The sequence below is a fragment of the Rhinopithecus roxellana genome, chromosome 13, assembly GCF_007565055.1.
Source record: "Rhinopithecus roxellana isolate Shanxi Qingling chromosome 13, ASM756505v1, whole genome shotgun sequence".
NCBI classification, from domain to species: Eukaryota; Metazoa; Chordata; class Mammalia; order Primates; family Cercopithecidae; genus Rhinopithecus; species Rhinopithecus roxellana.
In genome coordinates this window covers 132,946,516-132,965,408 of record NC_044561.1, presented here as the reverse complement: position 1 = coordinate 132,965,408, position 18,893 = coordinate 132,946,516, and the positions used below count along the sequence as shown (strand labels likewise).

At 57.3% G+C, this 18,893-nt stretch overlaps 1 protein-coding gene and 1 long non-coding RNA gene across 3 annotated transcripts; one reads left to right on the top strand and one right to left on the bottom strand.

Moving 5' to 3' along the window:
- The first annotated feature begins 97 nt into the window (after positions 1-97).
- Positions 98-11,416, top strand: LOC115892782. Its single transcript, XR_004052691.1, has 7 exons — positions 98-1,263; positions 5,866-6,089; positions 6,196-6,254; positions 6,481-6,696; positions 8,475-8,793; positions 9,267-9,356; positions 10,115-11,416. It is a non-coding gene; the product is annotated as an uncharacterized LOC115892782 (long non-coding RNA).
- DNMT3L (DNA methyltransferase 3 like) lies at positions 4,874-18,629 on the bottom strand. Of its 2 annotated transcripts, none has more exons than XM_010360107.2 (11): positions 18,524-18,629; positions 18,165-18,209; positions 16,894-16,973; positions 16,699-16,811; positions 15,789-15,960; positions 13,218-13,305; positions 11,715-11,803; positions 10,033-10,108; positions 9,225-9,364; positions 7,490-7,575; positions 4,874-5,102 (listed from the first exon to the last, which is right to left on the bottom strand). In XM_010360107.2, the coding sequence occupies exons 1-11, from the start codon at positions 18,627-18,629 to the stop codon at positions 4,937-4,939; spliced, it is 1,161 nt and encodes a 386-aa protein (XP_010358409.1). In that variant the 3' UTR covers positions 4,874-4,936. The 2 variants fall into 2 exon arrangements, with proteins under 2 accessions (XP_010358409.1, XP_010358408.1); XM_010360106.2 differs by having other exon boundaries at positions 4,877-5,105.
- Between the last annotated feature and the right edge of the window lie 264 nt (positions 18,630-18,893).

Genomic DNA, 18,893 nt, shown 5'->3' with positions numbered 1-18,893 from the left:
CGGCCCTCCCGAAGGAGGAGTCTGGGGACCCAGGCCCCACGCTGGGAGAGCGCCGGGCCCCTGGCGGAATCCGCTCGGATGATCTCCAGGACTTAGGCGAGTGAGCTCAGCGACTGCTGAGGAATGAATGATTGAATGAATGCATGCATGAATGGAAGGGGGAAGGGAAAGTGGGCGGGCTCTACCCTCTGGGCCAGCCCTAGCCCTCCCCGACCTGGCCTAGCTCCCCTAGCCTTTGAGGGGTCTGAAGGGCGCTGGCGCAGCCTATTTGCATAGCACTGGCTCTGAGGAGTCCCCGCCGAGAAACCGAGGCAGCCTTGCGGCCCAGGGCTGGTCAGCCTTGGCAGTGGCGTCTGACCTGGAGTCTGGGGCAGCTGGTCTGGGAAAGGCTGCGCCACGCAACCGAGGGTTGGACCCAGGGCCTCTGCTCCCTTCCCACCGCGCCCAGCCCAGCCCACCCTCCCTCCCTGATCCCCGCAAGCCAGGTGGGGCCCAGAGGGGACGTGACTCCCTTTCTGCAGAGGCAGCCCCAGAAGGGCCTGGGTGAGGCTGCTGGACAGGGCAGCGGGGCACCCTCCTCCCGGAGACACCGCTTCTGGTCTGAGGCTCGGATCCCCATTGCCTCCTGCGCCGGAGGAGGCGAGAAGCGCCCGGAGACGGGGGTCACAGACGGCACCCCGCAGGCTGCCATTCCTTCAACCAAGATGTAGAGAACGCCATGGACAAAAGCTTTAAAAAAATTCTGAAACTTCTGCCCGTGGAAGTCAACATTTTTGCGGAGCAGAGAGCCCAGGCACAAAATAAGAAGGCGGAAGAGACGGACTGGGGGGTAGGGGGACTGCGGCGGGGAAGAGCAGGGAGCGCAGGAAGCCCTGAAGTCGGGCGGCTTCCCCCTCCCAGGTCAAGCTGAGAGATGGGGGTTGGGGGGATTTAAAATCGCGCGCCTGGCAGGGGCGGGACGGGGCCACCTGCCTTCCGGCGGGAAGGGCTGGGCAGGGCCCGCGGCGCGCAGGGTGGAGGCACCGACGGTCAGCACACGGGTGAGGTGAGGCGCGTAATCCCATCTGAGCCGGACTCTTTAGGACGAGTCCGGTCCCTGGAGCCAGAAAAGCCGGTGCAGCGCCAGCGTGGACGTGCGCTTCCCGGAACACGCTCAGGGACGCCTGCTAGGACCGGCGAGGCTGGAGGGGTCGCGATGTTGGGGGCTGAGGTTCCTCTCCCCCGGGCGGGCGGCTGCTGCTAGGGGACCGCATCGCCCGGCAGGTGAGGTGGGCGCAGGTGAGCCGGGCGGGCGGGCTGCGGGCAGCGCCACCTCCTTCCGGAGGCCCTCCCGGATTGACCGGCCGGGCTCCGTGCGCCTCTGGACCTGCGGCTGAGGTCCGGGGCTGCGCCGCGCTGATTCGCTGACGCCGGGCCAAGCGCTGCACCCCGGGGCCGGGCGCACCTGAATCCCGCCGGATTGCGGGGAGGGGAACAGTCCCCGGATACCGCGTGGAGGCTGCGGGAGGATGGGGAATGGGTCCTGGAGGAGCAGAGCCTCCCAAATTAAGGTCTCCCAAGAGCGCGGCCGGTCATCCGCGGCGGCGAAGGGACGGTGCCCGGTCGGTAGGTCCGGACCCGGCAGCCCCCCAGTGCCGCCCGGGGGCGGTGGGAGAGGGGCCGACACCGCAGGGCTCGCCGTGCTGTGGCCGAGGGGGCAGGTCCAGGCTCTGCTTCCCGAGCAGACGCCGGAGACCCCAGCAAGCCAAGTGCTGCGGGCAGGTCCCCCCAAGAGAGGGGACTCCGTGTGGAGGGCACAGCCAGGCAGGGGGCAGGAATGCAGGTGGGCCAGAAGGGGAGGCCGCGGGCGGAGGGCGCCAGGACCAGCCCAGGAGCCTCGGAGACAACGGTAAGCGGTGGCTGGTTCAGATCCCAGCCCCGGAGCTGTGTGACCTCAGCAAGTTCCTTAGCTCCTTGGTGCCTGCATCCCCTGACCTGTAACATATACGTGAATGCGGGGTTGTTGCGGTGAACACACACAGCACACAGGCACATGGGTCACGACACTCAGAGGGGTTTAGATGAAGAAACAGAAAAACCCTTGGGAAGTTTCCTGTAGTCAAAGGAAGGTTTTCATTTTCCCCCTCAACCGTGACTGTTTCTTGGACCGGCAGGATAGGCTTTTGTTCTAGGGGTGTGGAGAGAAGGCCCCTTGGCAGTGTCCAGGGCCAACTGGGAACCAAGCAGGAATCGTATTTGTGCAGCCTGGGGTTCGAGGCTCTGGGTACAAGTCATAGTGCTTAAGCAGGAAGCAGCTGCCGGATGCCCCTAGCCCCAGGCCCCCCTGCTCTGCCGTTTGGAGGGCGCGGGGGTCTTCTGATCTCTGCCTTGATGCACCTCCAGGCCCTGGTCCCTTTGGGGTCTGGCACAGCAACCTGCGTTTGACAGCATGGGCATCGGCTGATGCTGAGAGCTCCACTCTTGGTCCGACGAAGATCTTTTCTCTTCGGGTGTACAGTCATAGGTTCATACGTTTGATACAGTCATATGTATCAAAAGGATACATTCCTTCTGAGAAATGCATCCTTAGGTGATTTTGTCCTTGTGTGAACACAGAGTGCACACACCGACCCTGGTGGCACAGCCCGCTACACGCCGAGGCTGTATGTCACAGCCTGCTGCTCCCGGACCACAAGCCTGCATGGCAGGTGACTGCGCTGAACAGCGTAGGCAGCTGTGACTCACTGGTATTTGTGTATCTAAAGCCATCTAAACATAGAACAGGTGCAGTAAAAATACTGCGCTGTGATATGGGAGCACTGTGGCATTGCTTGTTGACCAAAGGTGGTTATGTGGTGCATGACAGTAGGTTCGTTTCCTGTGGGCGCTGGGAGCTAATCACCTCACACTTGCTGGCTCAAAACAACAGCAATCTATTCTCTCTCAGTCCTGGAGGGTGGAAGCCTGCCTGGTGGAGGCGCTAGGGGAGCATCCTACCTGCCTCTCCCAGCTCCAGGTGGCCCAGGCATCCCTGTGCTTTGCTCCAGTCTCTGCCTCAGTGGCCATGTGGTTTCTCCTGTGTGGTCAAGCCTCACTTTGCCCCTCTCTTATGAGGACCTTTGGGATGACAGATAGAACCCACCTGGATGATCCAGGGAGGCCTCCCACCTCAATTTAATCCCGTCAGCAAAGGCCTTCCTTTGCCACATGAGGTAACATTCACAGTATCCGGGAATGGGGACATGGGCATCTTTTGGAGGGTTGTTGTTCGGCTGAGCATGGGATCATGGTGCAGGTCCTGTGTGTAAAATTAAAATACCTGGAGGGCCGGGCACAGTGGCTCACATCTTTAATTCCAACACTTAGGGAGGCCAAGGTGGGAGGATCACTTGAAGCCCAGGAGTTTGAGACCAGTCTGAGCAACAGAGCAAGACCCCATCTCTACCAATAATTTTTAAAAATTAGCCGGGCATGGTGGCACGCACCTGTAGTCCCAGCTACTCCAGAGGCTGACGCTGGATGATCTCTTGAGACCAGGAGATGGAGGCTGCAGTGAGCTATGGTTGTGCCACTGCACTCCAGCCTGGGAGACGAGCTAGCCCCTGTCTCAAAACATAAAAACTTAAAATAAAATACACAGAGAATCTCAAGGTGGTGTGGACAGTTCTGAGTGTTGGGGAGAGAACAAAAGGAGGAAAGTGCATTTTGGGTGGCAGAAAGCCTCTCCCAGCACCGTGGGCCCCTGCTTTGAAGCAACCCTCACAGAAACTGAACATGAGTGATGTTGGGCCCATGACACTGGTTCCCTGGGTGGATGCAGCCTGAGCCCAGCCCACCCTGTCTGGAGCTCTCACCACCCTGCCTGGCCCGTGCTCATGGGCTCACGATGACTTCAGCTAGAGCTCATGCCAGCCGGGCTTCCCCAGAGGGCTCATTTGCACTTGGATGCCCTCACCTGTTCTCCCTCTGTGGCTTCAGGAACCCCGGGGTCATTACAGAGCTCGCTAAATTCATCCCTGGATGTGAGACCTGTGTCGTAGGCATCCAGGACTGTCCCAAGATAGGAGAGGCATCCAGTCATGTTAATTGAAGTGAAGGCTTCTATTTACTTCCGGATACACATTGTTAACCTTCCTAGGGCCTCCTTTTGACCTTTCTTCCACAAAGCATTTTACAAAACTACCGCTAATAGCCCCAGTGCAGACCCCAAAGTTCCCCTGTAGGATTCATTTCCCGTGATTTGAGCCCAGCCTGAGGCAGAGCTTTCTGCTGGGTTGATCCTCACTCAGACTCAAACTGCAGAGGGCCAGGAGGAGCCCTGCTTTTTGCAATCAATACCACCTGGGGTAGGACCCAAACGTGACATCCTTTGTGTGTGGATCTGGCCTTGGCCTCCACACCGTCTGTTCAGCAGGTCCCTCCTTTGCCTGCCAAGGCTGAGGTCCTGTACTTTGCAAAGGTCCAGGCCGTCTGGTGCAGCTACAATCAGGGTGCGTGGTTTTCTCTATGAAAGCAAACAGCGGTCTCATGGGAAAGGCCCCGGCAGAAAGTGCATCGTGCAGGACACGGCACAGGCATTCCAAAGACGCCTGCTCACTTCTGGCCTCCACCCCATGCCCTGCAGGATGACAGATGGCTGTGCCTATACATAAAACACCAGACATGACCAATAACTATCTTATAATAAATATACTTGAACTTCTCAACTAGAACACAGAAATGCTTTCGGGAAGTACAACGCGTACCACCATGTGTGGTCCTGTGCACAGCGGCGGGAGCCTCCGCCCCATGAGCCAGCGTGATGGGGGAGAGACCCTGAGTCTCCAGAACCCAACGGAACGTGGGTCTGCAGTGACGACGCAAAAACCGAAGACGAGCAATAAAATAATAAAGTGAAGAAAGCCGCCTTTGTTCTAGGAAAAGTCTTTTTTTCCCTTTTCACAGTATAGTGACTCATTTATAAAGAGGAAGTGAGTTCGGTTGAAAAATACTTGAAATATTCTCTTAGGGGGAGAAAGCAGTTCTTCACCAGCTTGGTGGGCTGCTTGGCCGCGAGCTTCGAGCTCTGCCTGTTCTGTGTCAGCAGGGACAATTCTTCTTCCGAAACCAGAGCCCACTGCCTGCTGCTGAGAGGAGGGGAGGGAAGGCTATGAGCAAGCGCAGTGCCCACCAGGCGGGCCCAGAGATGGGGCTGGGAAGGAATCGCTTCAAGGGGGGGTGAGGGGAACAGCCTGCCTCTCAGTTGTCCCAGGCGCCTAAGACGCCCTGGAACCCCCACCCGATTCTGGGAGTTTTTCTCACGGAGATGTACTGAGCAGCAGGAGACCAGACAACTCCCCTGCCTCCGGCCTCCCCCTGGCAGGGAGTTGGTCCCCTGGGAAACAGGCTGGGGGTGACTCTGTGTGAACAGCAAGCTCCAGGGCCGTCGCTAGAGGATGTCACCATCCTGGGCAGCATCCCCGCAGAGGAAAGGACAGGACTCCAGGCAAAAGGTAGCCAAACCCTTGCAGAGTCAGCAACCATTCCCAGGGAATTGTATCACAAAGGCTGTCCCCTGGGTTCCTGGGGCTACCTGTGCCGGGAGTCTGAGCCCTGAGCACAGGAGGGCAGGTGGGGAGAGGAAAAGGTCCTCTGCCAGCCTGCTGTGTGAGGAGCCCTTGGGGAAGATGGGCTTTGCAGACTAGGCACCAACACCCCCTCTCGTGCTCCCAGCCACCCCACTGGAGGCCAGGAACATTTCTGTTTATTTCGGGGTGAAGGCTGCGAGTGAAGTGCCAGAAACAGTGTCCCCCTCCTCCTCAGGCACCCTCCCTAGGGCAGTGGGGACTGTCCTTAACCATCCTGGGGGTGATGGTGGCCACCTCTGCAAAATGATTTCTCTTTCAGTGAGTGGGTGTCTCACATCACTGTTGAGACACCCGGGAGCCTCGGAGGGAAACCTGTGGGAAGGAGCTGCCAGCCTCCTTCTGGGAACCAGGTGACCCCAGGATCACGGCTCAGGTGCATCCAGCCCTGGAAACCCTGTGAGGAGCTCTGTGGGGCCTCGCTCAGAAAGGGGGCCTGGGAAGAAGCTGCTGCCAACCCATGGCCCAAGCCTGCAGGCACCACAGGTGTGGCCACTGGAGCGGAGGGAGGTGCCTTTGGTGGAGGAGCCTTGCAACCCTGGGTCTGGCTACACCTGCCACATAAGAACCCTGATGGGGTGCTGTTCTCTAGCTGCTGCGTGGACGCATGGAGCCTCCGGGGGCCAAGGAGCCTCCGGGAACAGGCAGCAGGTGAGGCACGGCCTATAATGCACACAGGTGTTGCTGGGTCTGCCCACCTTCAGCCCTGCTCACCCAGCCCCACAGAGCCTGGTCCGGCCTCCAGGGAAGTGACATGGGGGGAGCAGGCTTAGGGTGAGGGGGAGGTTGTGGGAAGTAGGGCATGCAGCTGAGGGCTTCTGAAGAGAAAGCATCTGGCAAAGTGCTTCAGCTCAGCCCCTCCCAAACTCAAATCCAGGGGAGGCCAGGCCAGCAGGACCTGCGGCGCCACGCCTTGGCAGGTGCCAGGCAACAGGATCGTGCCATGGCGGTGACATGGGAGAATGCGGGAACCTGAGAGGTGAGAGGGAATAAGTTTCCAGAACTCACTCTCAGGCAGGAGGAGACATGACTCAGCTGAGCCAGAAAGCGCTCGTTCCACACCAATGCACGTATGAGCGAGGCACGCCCGGTGGTGAGTGTGGGAGTGAGGGGATGGACGGGCGGTCAGCTGGAGGGTGTGAGGTCTGGGCCGCCTGGGAAGGCTGTCAAGGGGCGGAGGCAGCTGGGAGAGGCCGTGGGGGCAGCAGGAGGGGGTGCTCAGCAGCAGAGGGCACGTGGGGCAGGGCTGTGTGTTCAAGGCCCCAAAAGGTGGGGAGGGCAGCCCAGGAGTGCACCATGGGGGGTGCAAGCATGTGGGTGGGTGTGAGACTGATGCGTGTGTGCCTGTGTGATTGTGAGCACATGTGACATGCACGTGCTAGTCGTGAGTGTGCTTGTGTGAGCATGTGACTGACGGAGCATGTGGGCATGTGGATGAACGTGACCATGGGAATGACTGTGTGTGTGTGCACATGAGCACACAGGTGTGTGGATAAGCGTACAAGTGAGTCGTGTGAGTGTGGCTGAGTGTGAGCACGCATGAGCTTATGGGTGTGCAAGGGAGGTGGGGAGACCACACGGAGTGAAAGCCTGGGGGCTGCAGCCAATCCAGGGCCAGGCCGCCGTGGCACATATGGGTGTCCAGGGGCTGGACCCTGAGAAGCTGAGAGCCAGTGCTGGAGAAGGTCTCCAAGGGGAAAGGGGCGTCCTTGGGCTTCAGTGCCTTGAGGGTCTCAGGGTGGCCCTGGGGGCCGACCGCAGTCCCACTGGGGCACAGAGGCTGCTCTGGGTTTGGCTCTGTTGGACAGTCCCCATTTCCTCGGTGAACTCCGCTCTGGGTCCACGTCCCCCTTGATCCTGAACACTTGTGGCTGCCCGGGAAATACCTCCTTATGGCTGGAATGTTGCTCCACACGCGGACAGCATTCTGTAGGGATCCGCCGCGGACATCTGGGATGGTGGTTGGCTCCATCTGGGGGTGGGAGGGTTGGCCGTGGGTCAGGGGTAAGCGCCCCCCATGGGCCCCCTGGCCTCAGCCGCCAATGGCCCTGAGTGGTCAACGGACTTTCTAGCCCGACTGTGTTCCCGATGTGCCTTTTTCTTATAAATCACCTTGGCAGAAAAAGCTGATGAATTATTTTAAACCGACAGAACAGCCTCTGTGGCAATAAGATATCAAATTACAAACAGGACCTCAGGCCACACCAGGCAAGGGTCAGCCTTGTACCCTACACTGAGAGGACGGATTCTGCCCTCACGCCACAGCTGCTTTTTCTCCAGCAGCTAAACACACACTGGCCCAGCAATGAGCAAGATTCAAATGACTGCAGCTCATCCACCCACAGACGCAAACTGACCACGTTCCACAGCCATGACCACAGCTCTGACTGGGCAGAAGCCTGACTTCAGGAACCGCCTGCTGATAAGGGACCCCCGACCATGGAGCGGCTCCGGCCGGTTTACAGAGGCTCCGCCTTGAGTGCCTTTGTGTTCCGAGACCTCTTGAGGTTTAGGGCCTCATTGCGACACACTGACGTGTGAAGACTCTACCCCAGAGTGAACACAAGTCGTATGTTACATGCATGTTTGTTCAGTACGCATGCAGCAGGACCCCCTTCATGAATAACCTGCCGCACAGGTTTAGCCAACCCGGTCAGCACGGAGCTCCTGCCCCAGCTTCCCTCCCCTTCGAAGTGCCTCCTCCTAGCTCCTCTGGTCTTGGCAGAGGCCGTGCTTCCCAGCCTGGGGGACAGGGCCTTGCAGGCTGTGTCCCTTTACAGAAGCAAAGTCTCCTGTTCTGAAAGCACAGATCTTGTGATTTTCAGCTCATGGCATTTGCTCCCCTTCCCAATGGCTGGGTTTGCCTTCCAGCCACTCCATGAGATTCCAGCACCAAGGGAACCTCGACCCTGCCTGGACCCCCAGCGAAGGCTCCAGCCCACAGATGCTGCCCACTCGGTGGGTGGGGCCCCCGCTGGCTGTAGCCCCTCCATGGAACCTGAGAGCATGAGGAACTTTCCCCTCCTGAACCTCTCCCGCCTGTCTCATGTGGCTGAGGTGTGGCCGTCCCTCCCCAACCCTGACCCGGCCCGTCAGCCCCAGAGGGAACCCGTCAACTGAGCCCAAAAGTGGCTGCTCTGACAATCAGGATTCAGACGTGTGAAGAGAAGGCTGTGTGCGCATGTGTGTGGTGAGTATGCGTGCACGTAGCGTGCCTGTGTGTATGTGGTGTGTCCGTGTGTGGTGCCTGTGTACAGTGACTGTGTACACATGTGCACTGTGGTGTGTGTTTTACCTGTGAGTGTGTGTGATGTGCACGTGTGTGTGTGGAGACTGAGGGGGCGGCAGCAGGAGGTGAGCCCCCAAGGCCGTGTTCTGTGAGCACAGGAGTAGTGTGAGGTGGGACTGCCCTCCAAGGCTCTCCTCGAAGGGGGTCGTGTCCCAGGCACCACGGTCCCTGCCTGGACTGCACAGCAGCTCTCCTGGGCCCTGTGCACACCTGGAAACCAGGGACCGCAGGGTTCCAAGCCTGGAGCCTGGGGTGTAGACTGAGCGCCACCCGAAGAGCCCCTCCCTCACGTGGGCAGGGGTAGAGGGAGGCCCACGCAGCCCCGCACACACCTCCAGGAAGCGAGAGGCAACGTCCTGGTCTTCTTTGTTCAGTACCAGATTGTCCACGAACATCCAGAAGAAGGGCCTGGGGCTGCCCGGCCCGGGCCGCGCGTACTGCAGGAGCCGGTGGAACTGGAACAGGTACCAGCCTGGAGGGGGTGAGGGGGCAGGGCTGAGGGGGGTCGGGGCGCAAGGGCTGGTAGTGGCGGGGTGCTGTTCAGGTGCATCTGGGGAGGGGCCTAAGGAAACTGTGGCATGAGAGCAGTACCGAGGGGGTCTATGGGATGCACTGGCCTGGGTCTGAGGGGTCCCCTGCCCCTGTTCCTCCAGCAGCAATGGAGCCCTGCTCAGTGCTGGGGCCACGGAGGTGCGAGGACCCCTCCTCCCCCAGGCAGGCCCAGAGTTGGGAAGAGACAGACAGGCAACCCCAAAGGAGGCGCAGACACAGGGCGTGTGCCGTGGCACAAACACTGCCTTTTAGAGGAAGCTCCAGAGGATATGTGAGCTGCAGTGACGTGGGCATGCTAGGGACTGCACGGGGTCAGCAGGAGGCTTGGGGGGCACAGGGAAGCCTGAGTGACAGGGACACTTACTCTGTTGCTCATGATGAGGGGTGCATGGGTGTGGAGCTAGCTCAGAACTCCTCTAGTCGGACACACTGAATGTGTGCAACTTACTGTGTCAGTAGTGCCTCAACAAAGCTGCTTTTGAAAAATGCTGACAATTTGCAGTTTCTGCCCTGGCATGGAGGAGTGGGGAGAAAGGAGAAGAGACAGGGGTGGTGGGGTCAGGGTGTCAGGACTGAAGTGTCACTCACTGGGAGGATGGTCGCAGGTGTGGCCCAAGGGAGGTGTGGCGCCGTACAGGAGATCGAAGGGCCCCCACTCCTCCACCTGCAGGACAGACGGGCGTGGGCACCGAGAGGCAGCAGCAGTGGGCAAAGTCGCATACGGCAGCACGACATGTCCCCAGGGCCGACCCTGCTCAGCTCGCAGGGCCCACAGGCCAGGGCAAGCCGAGGAGTGGAGCCCACTAGGGCAGAGCCATCCCCAGCCACCACCAGCCTCAGGGGCTGCCTGCCTGGAGCCCAGCGGAGAACGCTCCGGATCTGAGGTGAAGACTCTGTGCCACGCGTTTGGGGACTGAACTCTGCCTTTATCTTTTCTTGCTCAAATTCCTTTCTAAGGAGCGTGGGGGAATCACGGCTTACCAACCACAAAAGCTTGTGGAATGGGTGTTTTTGAGCCGGTTTATTATAGCTCTGCCATAGCGTCACACGACAGACAGCAGACCTTATTTTAACTCAAGCATTCCTTTCTACTGACTCCGAGTTTTCAGGCAAAGCTTAACTCTTTCATCCAACTGCCAACTAAAGAATCCCTAATGTAAGCTTCAAGATATCCCGCCTTTTGGGGCTGAACCAATGCACACCTATGTATTGATTGGATTGATTGATTGAATTTTTTGAGATGGGGTCTCACTCTGTCACCCAGGCTGTAGTGCATTGGCGAGATCTCGGCTCACTGCAACCTCCACCTCCTGGGCTCAAGCAATCCTCCAGCCTCAGCCCCCGGAGTAGCTGGGACCACAGGTGGTCTTGAACTCCTGAGCTCAAAGTGCTGGGATTACAGGCGTGAGCCACCGTGCCTGGCCCGTGTACTGATTTCTGATTCTACCTGCAGTTCCCATCTCCCTGAAATGTATAAAACCAAAACTGTTACTGACCGCCTCAGGTGCACTTCCTCCAGACCTCTTAAGACTGTGTTTCCCAGGCCATGGTCCCTCTTACTGGCTCAGAATAAACCTATTTAAATACTTTGGCAGAATTTGGTTTTTCTGTCTGTTATCCCATTGCCCTTGGAGAACCAGTCCTGGGAGGCCCAACCCAATGCACAGACTGTCATCCGTGAACACGGCAGGCGCCGTCCACAGCCCTCCAGGAGCTAACGGTAAGGGCAGAGCCTTCCCTGCTGAACAGAAACAGCCCCCGCAGAGCACCAGTGACCAGGCTGCTCCATGGCCAAGCTGGAAGAAGACAAAACACAGCCACTCAACAATCTTGCCTGGACACAGACACGACAAAGGTTGCCCTTGGGTCCCAAAAAGTGACCAAGGGGAGGCTGTGAGCAACGTTGGCTTCATTAACAGTGATGGCCCTCACTCTGTCATTCTTCTTAAATAAAAATTAATGGCTGGGCACGGTGGCTAATGCCTACAATCCGAGTACTTTAGGAGGCCAAGGTGGTTGATCATCTGAGGTCAGGAGTTCAAGACCAGCCTGACCAATATGGTGAAACCCCGTCTCTACTAAAAAATACAAAAAATTAGCTGGGCGTGGTGGCAGGTGCCTGTAATCCCAGCAGAGAGGCCCCCATGTGTTCGGGACTCCTCCCAGCCCCTGGCGCCGCCTCCTTGCCCACCTCATCCTTGACATTTTCTCTGAGGAAGCTCGCACCCCTGCTCCCAGTGCAGCGTCTGGGAGTGCGCGGCAGTACTCACATCCTTCCTCACTGTGTCTGTGACATCATCCAAATGCTTCAGCTGTCCCGGGTCAGAACCGCTTTCCAAAAAGCCCAAACTCGTCAGCTCTGGATGGGGAGAGACCAGAAGGGCCCAGAGGGTGAGTGTGGATTGTGCCCCTACAGGGACTTGAAAAGGCTGACGGCTGATCGGAGGACCCAAGGCTGACGGCTGATCGGAGGACCCTCCTACCATTAAGGAGCCAACTTTATATTTTTGTTGTTTTTTCTGAGGTGGAGTCTTGTTCTGTTGCCCAGGCTGGAGTGCAATGGTGCAATCTTGGCTCACTGCAACCTCCGCCTCCCAGGTTCAAGCGATTCCCCTGCCTCAGCCTCCTGAGTAGCTGGGACTACAGGCGCCCCGCCACCACGCCCAACTAATTTTTTTGTATTTTTAGTAGAGACGGGTTTTCACCATGTTGGCCAGGCTGATCTCCAGCTCCTGACCTCAAATGATCCACCCACCTCAGTCTCCCAAAGTGTTGGGATTACAGGCGTGAGCCACTGCACCCCACCCAACTTTATCTTTTTAATGACGTGGCAGGAGGATTAAGGATGGAGGTTTTTGTCTCGTAACAAGCTAAACAAGCAAACATCACCACATATTGATTTAAGAACGTCAAGCACGGCCAGGCACAGAAGCTCAAGCCTGTAAATTCCAGCATTTTGGGATTCCAAGGCGGATGGATTAGCTGAGGTCAGGAGTTCAACACCAGCGTGGCCAACATAGTGAAACCCCATCTCTACTAAAAATACAAAAATTAGCTGGGCGTGGTGGCAGGCAGCTGTCATTCCAGCTACTCGGGAGGCTGAGGCAGGAGAATCGCTTGAACCCGAGGGGTGGAGGCTGCAGTGAGCAGATCGTGCCATTGCACTCCAGCCTGAGTAACAGAGTGAGACTTCGTCTCAAAACAAAACAAAACAAAAAGGATGTCAAGCACTGTTACAGCACCAGGTATTTCTGGGATGCGATGTCACCTCTGGCTAGGAAATCCACAGAGCGGTGGAGTCCACTCCACTCTGCAGCTGGTGTGAGCTGCAGAGCCCTGGAACGGCCTTGGAGGAGGCCCCGGCTTCCTCAGCCCCGCCTGGGAGTAAGACCTTGGGCAGGCTGTGCGGGCGCTGTGGGATCAGGCTGCTGGTCAGCTGTGTGGGGCAGATACGTGCTCCCGCACGAGGCCGCTCTGAGACACTGCAGGCATTAATGGGTGTCCCAGGGGGACACATCCCTTACGGACGCGGCCAGAAGAGAGGGAGTGTCTTCATGGATTCGGCTGTGCCTGCGAGGCCCAGAAGACAGTGGGCTTTCCAAAGGCCCCAGTGAAGGGTCAGCATGGGCCCAGCGTGGGGAGGGGTGCAGGACACCAGCAGCTGGCCGGCCTGGGGGAGGGTGTGGGGAGCCCAGGGGGGTGGCCTGAGGGGCAGTCAGTCAGGTGTGTGGAGGCATCTTTCCATGTGTGTCTTTGGGACATCACTGACTTACCCTTCTTGATGTCTTCAAAAAGAGACAGCACCCGGACTGGCTCTCTCCTCCACACAGGCACTGTTTCAAACATCTCAAGGGGACTTTCCTATTTATTAAAAAACCAAAACAGGGCATGGTGCCAGCTACTTGGTTACAGAGCGCTCGAGGTGCAATGAAAATTCTTCCCTGGATGAACACTCAACGTGAGACTCACCGGAGACACACCTAAGATGCACCTGCCAAGGCCTAACTGGGCCTGTCCCGACCAGCACTGCCCCCGAGGAAGGCCAACTCCACCCCCTGCCCCAGCCTTGGTCTCCCGCTCTGACCTCCAGCTGTCTCCAGCCAACAGACAGTAGGTGTGGAGGGGTTTGCTGATTTTTTTTAATTTTAATTTTTATCTTTGAGATGGAGTCTTCCTCTGTCACCCAGGCTGGAGTGCGGTGGTGCAATCTCAGCTCACTGCAACCTCCAGCTCCCAGGTTCAAGCGATTCCCCTGCCTTAGCCTCCCAAGTAGCTGGGATTACAGGCACACGCCACCACGCCCGGAGCTCCCTTTGGCAAGACCAGGTGGCGGACTGGGAAGAGGGACACCGTCCTTCCTAGGGACACAGAGTGACAGGAGCCAGGTGCAAAAGACAGGGAGGTGGATTCGCAGGCAATGACAGATCCAAGGAAGCCCCTCAGGCACCTGTCTGCCCCCAAACTCGAGCCTGCAGAAACAGGGTAGGGACTCCCAGCAAAACCAAATGTAGCAACACCAGCTGGAGGAGAGAACTTGAGGCGGGGGGAGCTGTAAATACGAGGATGGCCCAGAAGGACCGAGGGGAGGAGCCCACGGAGGGAGTCGAGGCAGGGGAGTAATGAATGAGGGATGAACATGCCCCTTGTCACCCCGGTCATGACTGGCAGCCTGGGGTGTGGGGTTTCCATTGCTCTCCTGCACAGTGATGTGGCAATACCAATAATTTTTGTATTTTTAATAGAGATGGGATTTCACCATGTTAACCAGGCTGGTCTTGCTCACCCAGGCAGCTTCCAGAACCTCGGAGAAGAGAGCCCCAAGGCCAGAGATACTGGGGAGAGGTGAGCCTCGGGGACAGGTGAGGCCCTGTGGGTTGCCCTGCCCTTGCCAACCTGATGGACCAGGCGGGCAGCCAACTCTGGCCTCACGTGCTCCCTGTTAAAGGGCCAGCCCCCCAGGGCCCAAAACTCAGGGACCTCAGCTTTCAGAGAGCTAGGCTCTGTTCCTATAAAATACCATCCCATCTGACCCTTTCCTTCGAATCGGAGCAGGCTGAAGCTTGCTAGGCAGGGAGAGATGACTTGGTTCAACCTTAACAAATGTGAGCTGGAGGCCAGTGCGGTTTCATGCTCAGTTCAGGGGTCCCTTGCTCCCTCTGGCTGCCTCACCGGGGGCCACACCCCTTCCGTAGGAGCTTCCCATGGCTGGCCTGCAAATTAAAACAGACTGGAGGGGCTGGGCCCCATGGCTCATGCGTGTCATCCCAGCACTTTGGGAGGCCGAGGTAGGTGGATCACTTGAGGTCAGGAGTTGGAGACCAGCCCGGTCAACATGATGAAACCCCATCTCTACTAAAAGTACAGAATTAGCGGGTTATGGTGGTGGGTGCCTGTAATCCCAGGTACTCGGGAAGCAGGAAGGAGAATCGCTTGAACCCGGGAGGCCAAGGTTATAGTGAGCCAAGATGGTGCTACTGCACTCCAGGCTGGGTAACAAGAGCGAAACACTATCTCAAAAATAAAAAAATAAAAAACAGACCAGGGGACTTAGCACAGCAGAAATGATTCTCTCACAGCTCAAGAGGCCAGAGGTTTTGAAGTGAAGGTGTGCCGGCAGGCATGCCTCCCTCAGAAGGCACCAGGCGAGGACGTGCCAGGCCTTTTCCTCAGCTCCTGGGGCTGCTGGCACCCGTGGCTGGTGGATGCCTCACTCCAGTCTCTGCTTCCATCATCACGTGGCTGTCTTCCCCGTCTCCATTTCCTAAATCTCTTACAGTGACACTAGCCGCTGCATTGAGGGCCCACCCTAGATCTGGAATGATTTCATCTCGCGATTCTTAACATCTGCAAAAACGCTATTTCCCAGTAAGATCCCATTCACAGGTACGGGACTGGGGACTTGGGTGTACCTCTCAGAGGGACACAATTCCACCTTCTCCGCCTTTGTCTGCGGTTCCTGCCGGCCCCCCCTGGCTTCTCAGCTGGACTCCCAAAAGGGCCCACACCTGGCCAGCATAGGCCCAGGCGTTTGCTCCTGAGGACTGGACTTCGAGACGTGCTGAGGACTTGCCAGCCACCCTCTCCTGGCCCCTCTCCTGGCCCCTCTCCTACTGCTACCAGGGCCTGGTTCCTAGGCTTGGAAGCAACAAAACTGCCAAAGCAGTTTACCCAAAGCCACCACTGAGTGGAAGCTGCTGTCGGAGAGGAAGCCAGGAAAGAGTGTTCGTTCCCAAGCCTGCAGCTGTGGTGCCCATTGGCGCGCCTGCATTCTGCTGCAGGAACCGAGGGAAGGCCGCAAGCCAGGGCCTCTGCCGCCGGGGCCTGCCCCTCCGCGGGCTCCTTACCGACTCTCGGTCATAGAAGGCCTTGAGCTGACCGCGCCACTTCCTCCGGCGTTGCAGCAGCCCGCTTCGGGAGAAGGGCAGGCACAGGAAGCACACCCAGTTGCTCATGGCATGCACCTTCCCTGAGGTCCCGGGGCCGACCAGGCTGTCCACACACTCAAAGCAGTAGCATCTAGGGTCGAACAGAAAACCACAGCAGCCGACATGACAGCCCGCCTATGCCGAGGATGGCGGAGGTGGGGCTGAGCCCTGTTTTAGAGGGAAAAGTCACACTGGAGCTCCCTTTGGCAAGACCAGGTGGCGGACTGGGAAGAGGGACACGGTCCTTCTTAGGGACACAGAGTGACAGGAGCCGAGCCAGGTGCAGAAGACAGGGAGGTGGATTCGCAGGCAATGACAGATCCAAGGAAGCCCCTCAGGCACCTGTCTGCCCCCAAACTCGAGCCTGCAGAAACAGGGTAGGGACTCCCAGCAAAACCAAATGTAGTAACACCAGCTGGGGGAGAGAACTTGAGGCGGGGGGAGCTGTAAATATAAGGATGGCCCAGAAGGACCGAGGGGAGGAGCCCACGGAGGGAGTCGAGGCAGGGGAGTAACGAATGAGGGGTGAACATGCCCCTTGTCACCCCGGTCATGACTGGCAGCCTAGGGTGTGGGGTTTCCATTGCTCCCCTGCACAGTGATGTGGCAATACCAATACTGAAAACAAAAATTACAGTTGCCAACTGCAGACACCCGCCTCCCATCGCTGAGGGCTCTATGCCAAATGACACATTTGAGACAGAAATCAGAAGCTCTCAGGGAAATCATCCATTTGGGAGGAAGATCCACCCACACTCCAGAATGAGTAGTTGAAAGGATGGGTGTGTCCTCAGTCCCTTCACCATCCTGGGCAGGCCCCTCGCCTCACCGGGTGCAATCGGGGTTTCCGCAGATAAGCAGCGTCTCTCCGGAGCAGCAGATAGAGCAGTAGGATTGGTACCCGTCATCGTCGTACAGGAAGAGGGCATCCAGGAACTTGTCCTTGGAAGGAGCAAAGCAAGGCTGGCTTGTGTCATCCCTGCTCTGAGGCCGCGAGGGAGTCACACCCAGTCCCCTTGCCTACCTTACATGGGGCGCACATCCCTCCCTCAAACAGAGGGTGCTGCGTGTGAACCTGGAGACTCCCGCAGCAGAGACAGATGTCTAAAGGAAACATTCAAAACACAACGTGTTTTCCCAGTGCCATCAAACGCAGCGGATGACTTAGGAATAAATTCAGCCAAACAAGTATGGGGCTTACACGCTGAAAACTGCAAAGCATTGTTAAAAGATGTTAAGGAAGATGGAACAAAATGGAAAGATATCTCATGTTCATGGATCAGAAGACTTAATATTGGCTGAGTACAGTGGCTCATGCTTGTAATCCCAGCACTTTGGGAGGCTGAGGCGGGCGGATCACCTGAGGTCAGGAGTTCAAGACCAGCCTGGCCAACATGGTGAAAGCCCGCCTTTACTGAAAATACAAAAGTTAGCGGGGCGTGGTGATGGGTGCCTGTATTCCCAGCTACTTGGGAGGCTGAGGCAGGAGAATTGCTTGAACCCGGTAGATAGAGGTTTCTATGAGCCAAGATCATGCCTCTGCACTCCAGCCTGGGAGACAGAGTGAGACTCTGTCTCAAAAAAAAAAAAAAAAAAATTAATATTGCTAAAATAGCATGAGTCCCCAAAGGGATCTGCCGACACTTCTCAAAATCCCAGCTGGCTTTTTGGCAGGAGGTGACAGGCTGATCCTAATTCATATGGAAATGCAAGGGATCCAGAAAAGGCAAACCCATGTTGAGAGAAAGTCGAGGGGTGGTTGCCTAGAGTTAAAAGAAGGGGAATTCAGAGTGACTGTTGCTAGATATGGGTTTTCTTTTGGGGGTGATGAAAATCTTCTAAAATTAGATGGTGATGATGGTTGCTGACTCTGTAAATAAACTAAAATACATTGAACTGTATGCTTTAAACGAAGCTACAGGGGCCTTGGGAGGGGAGAAGGGATCCATGTGGCACAGTGGTATCCACTGCTTTCTTCCAGGATCCCACTGTCACCCAGGCTGGAGTGCGTGGTGTTATCATAGCTCATTGCAGCCTCGACCTCCCCAGCTCAAGCAATCCTCCCACCTCAGCCTCCTGAGTAGCTGGGACTACAGGTGCATGTCACCATGCCTGGCTAATTTTTATTTTTATTTTTTTGTAGAGACCGAGTCTCACTATGTTGCCTAGGCTGGTCTCAAACTCCTGGGCTCAAATGCTCCTCCCACCTTGTTCTCCCAAAGTGCTGGGATTATAGGTGTGAGCCACTGTGCCCCACCTCTTTTGCCTGGTGGGGGCAAGCATGCAAATACTCACCTTCTATATTTCGCTGGTTAACCTTGACTTCATATGCAATAAGATCTGGAAAAGAAGATAAGAAGTAGCCCCTTTCTTCTTCCTCTGATCTCTTAATTTAAAATTGGCCCAGAAGTGAGCATCACACATTCTTTTTCCAAAGTCACAGGAGCCTGAGGTCCCCTGCCATCCCGCCCTCCCACCTTATCTTGGTGTGTTAAACGCCCATGCCTGGGGGAAGGCTGTGGGTGGGGAATCTCCTGCCCCAGTCTGGGTGTCTGAATAAGGCATGAATACTCAGAAGCCTGGAACTCCAGACCTCGTCCAGGCCTGGGGTCATCATCCTAAGTGACTGGTCCAATAAGCAGATATGCCCTCACCTCTGCCTGCCCCGGGCGAAACGGGGCTTGAGAGCTCACTGGATCCCACCAAGATCACGTCCATACTGGGCTCGGCCTCCGGGTCCAGGGCTGGGATGGCTGCCATGGGGATGCCGCGTCAGGACACAGGACACGCGGACACAGGTGTGAGAAACCCGTCAGCCCCTGCTCAGATCCCCGATGCACCCCAGCACGGGAAGCAGCTTGCTGAGCAGACCCTGCCTAGCTCAGGCCACCTGCACCCCCACAGTGACACCCGCCTGCCCAACCCAGGGATGAGGGGCAGGACAGCCAAAGCCAGTGCCAGCCCTGAGAGGGGCTCGAGGGTCCCCTGAGGCATGCCCCCAACCTGCCTGGCCCTCTACAACAT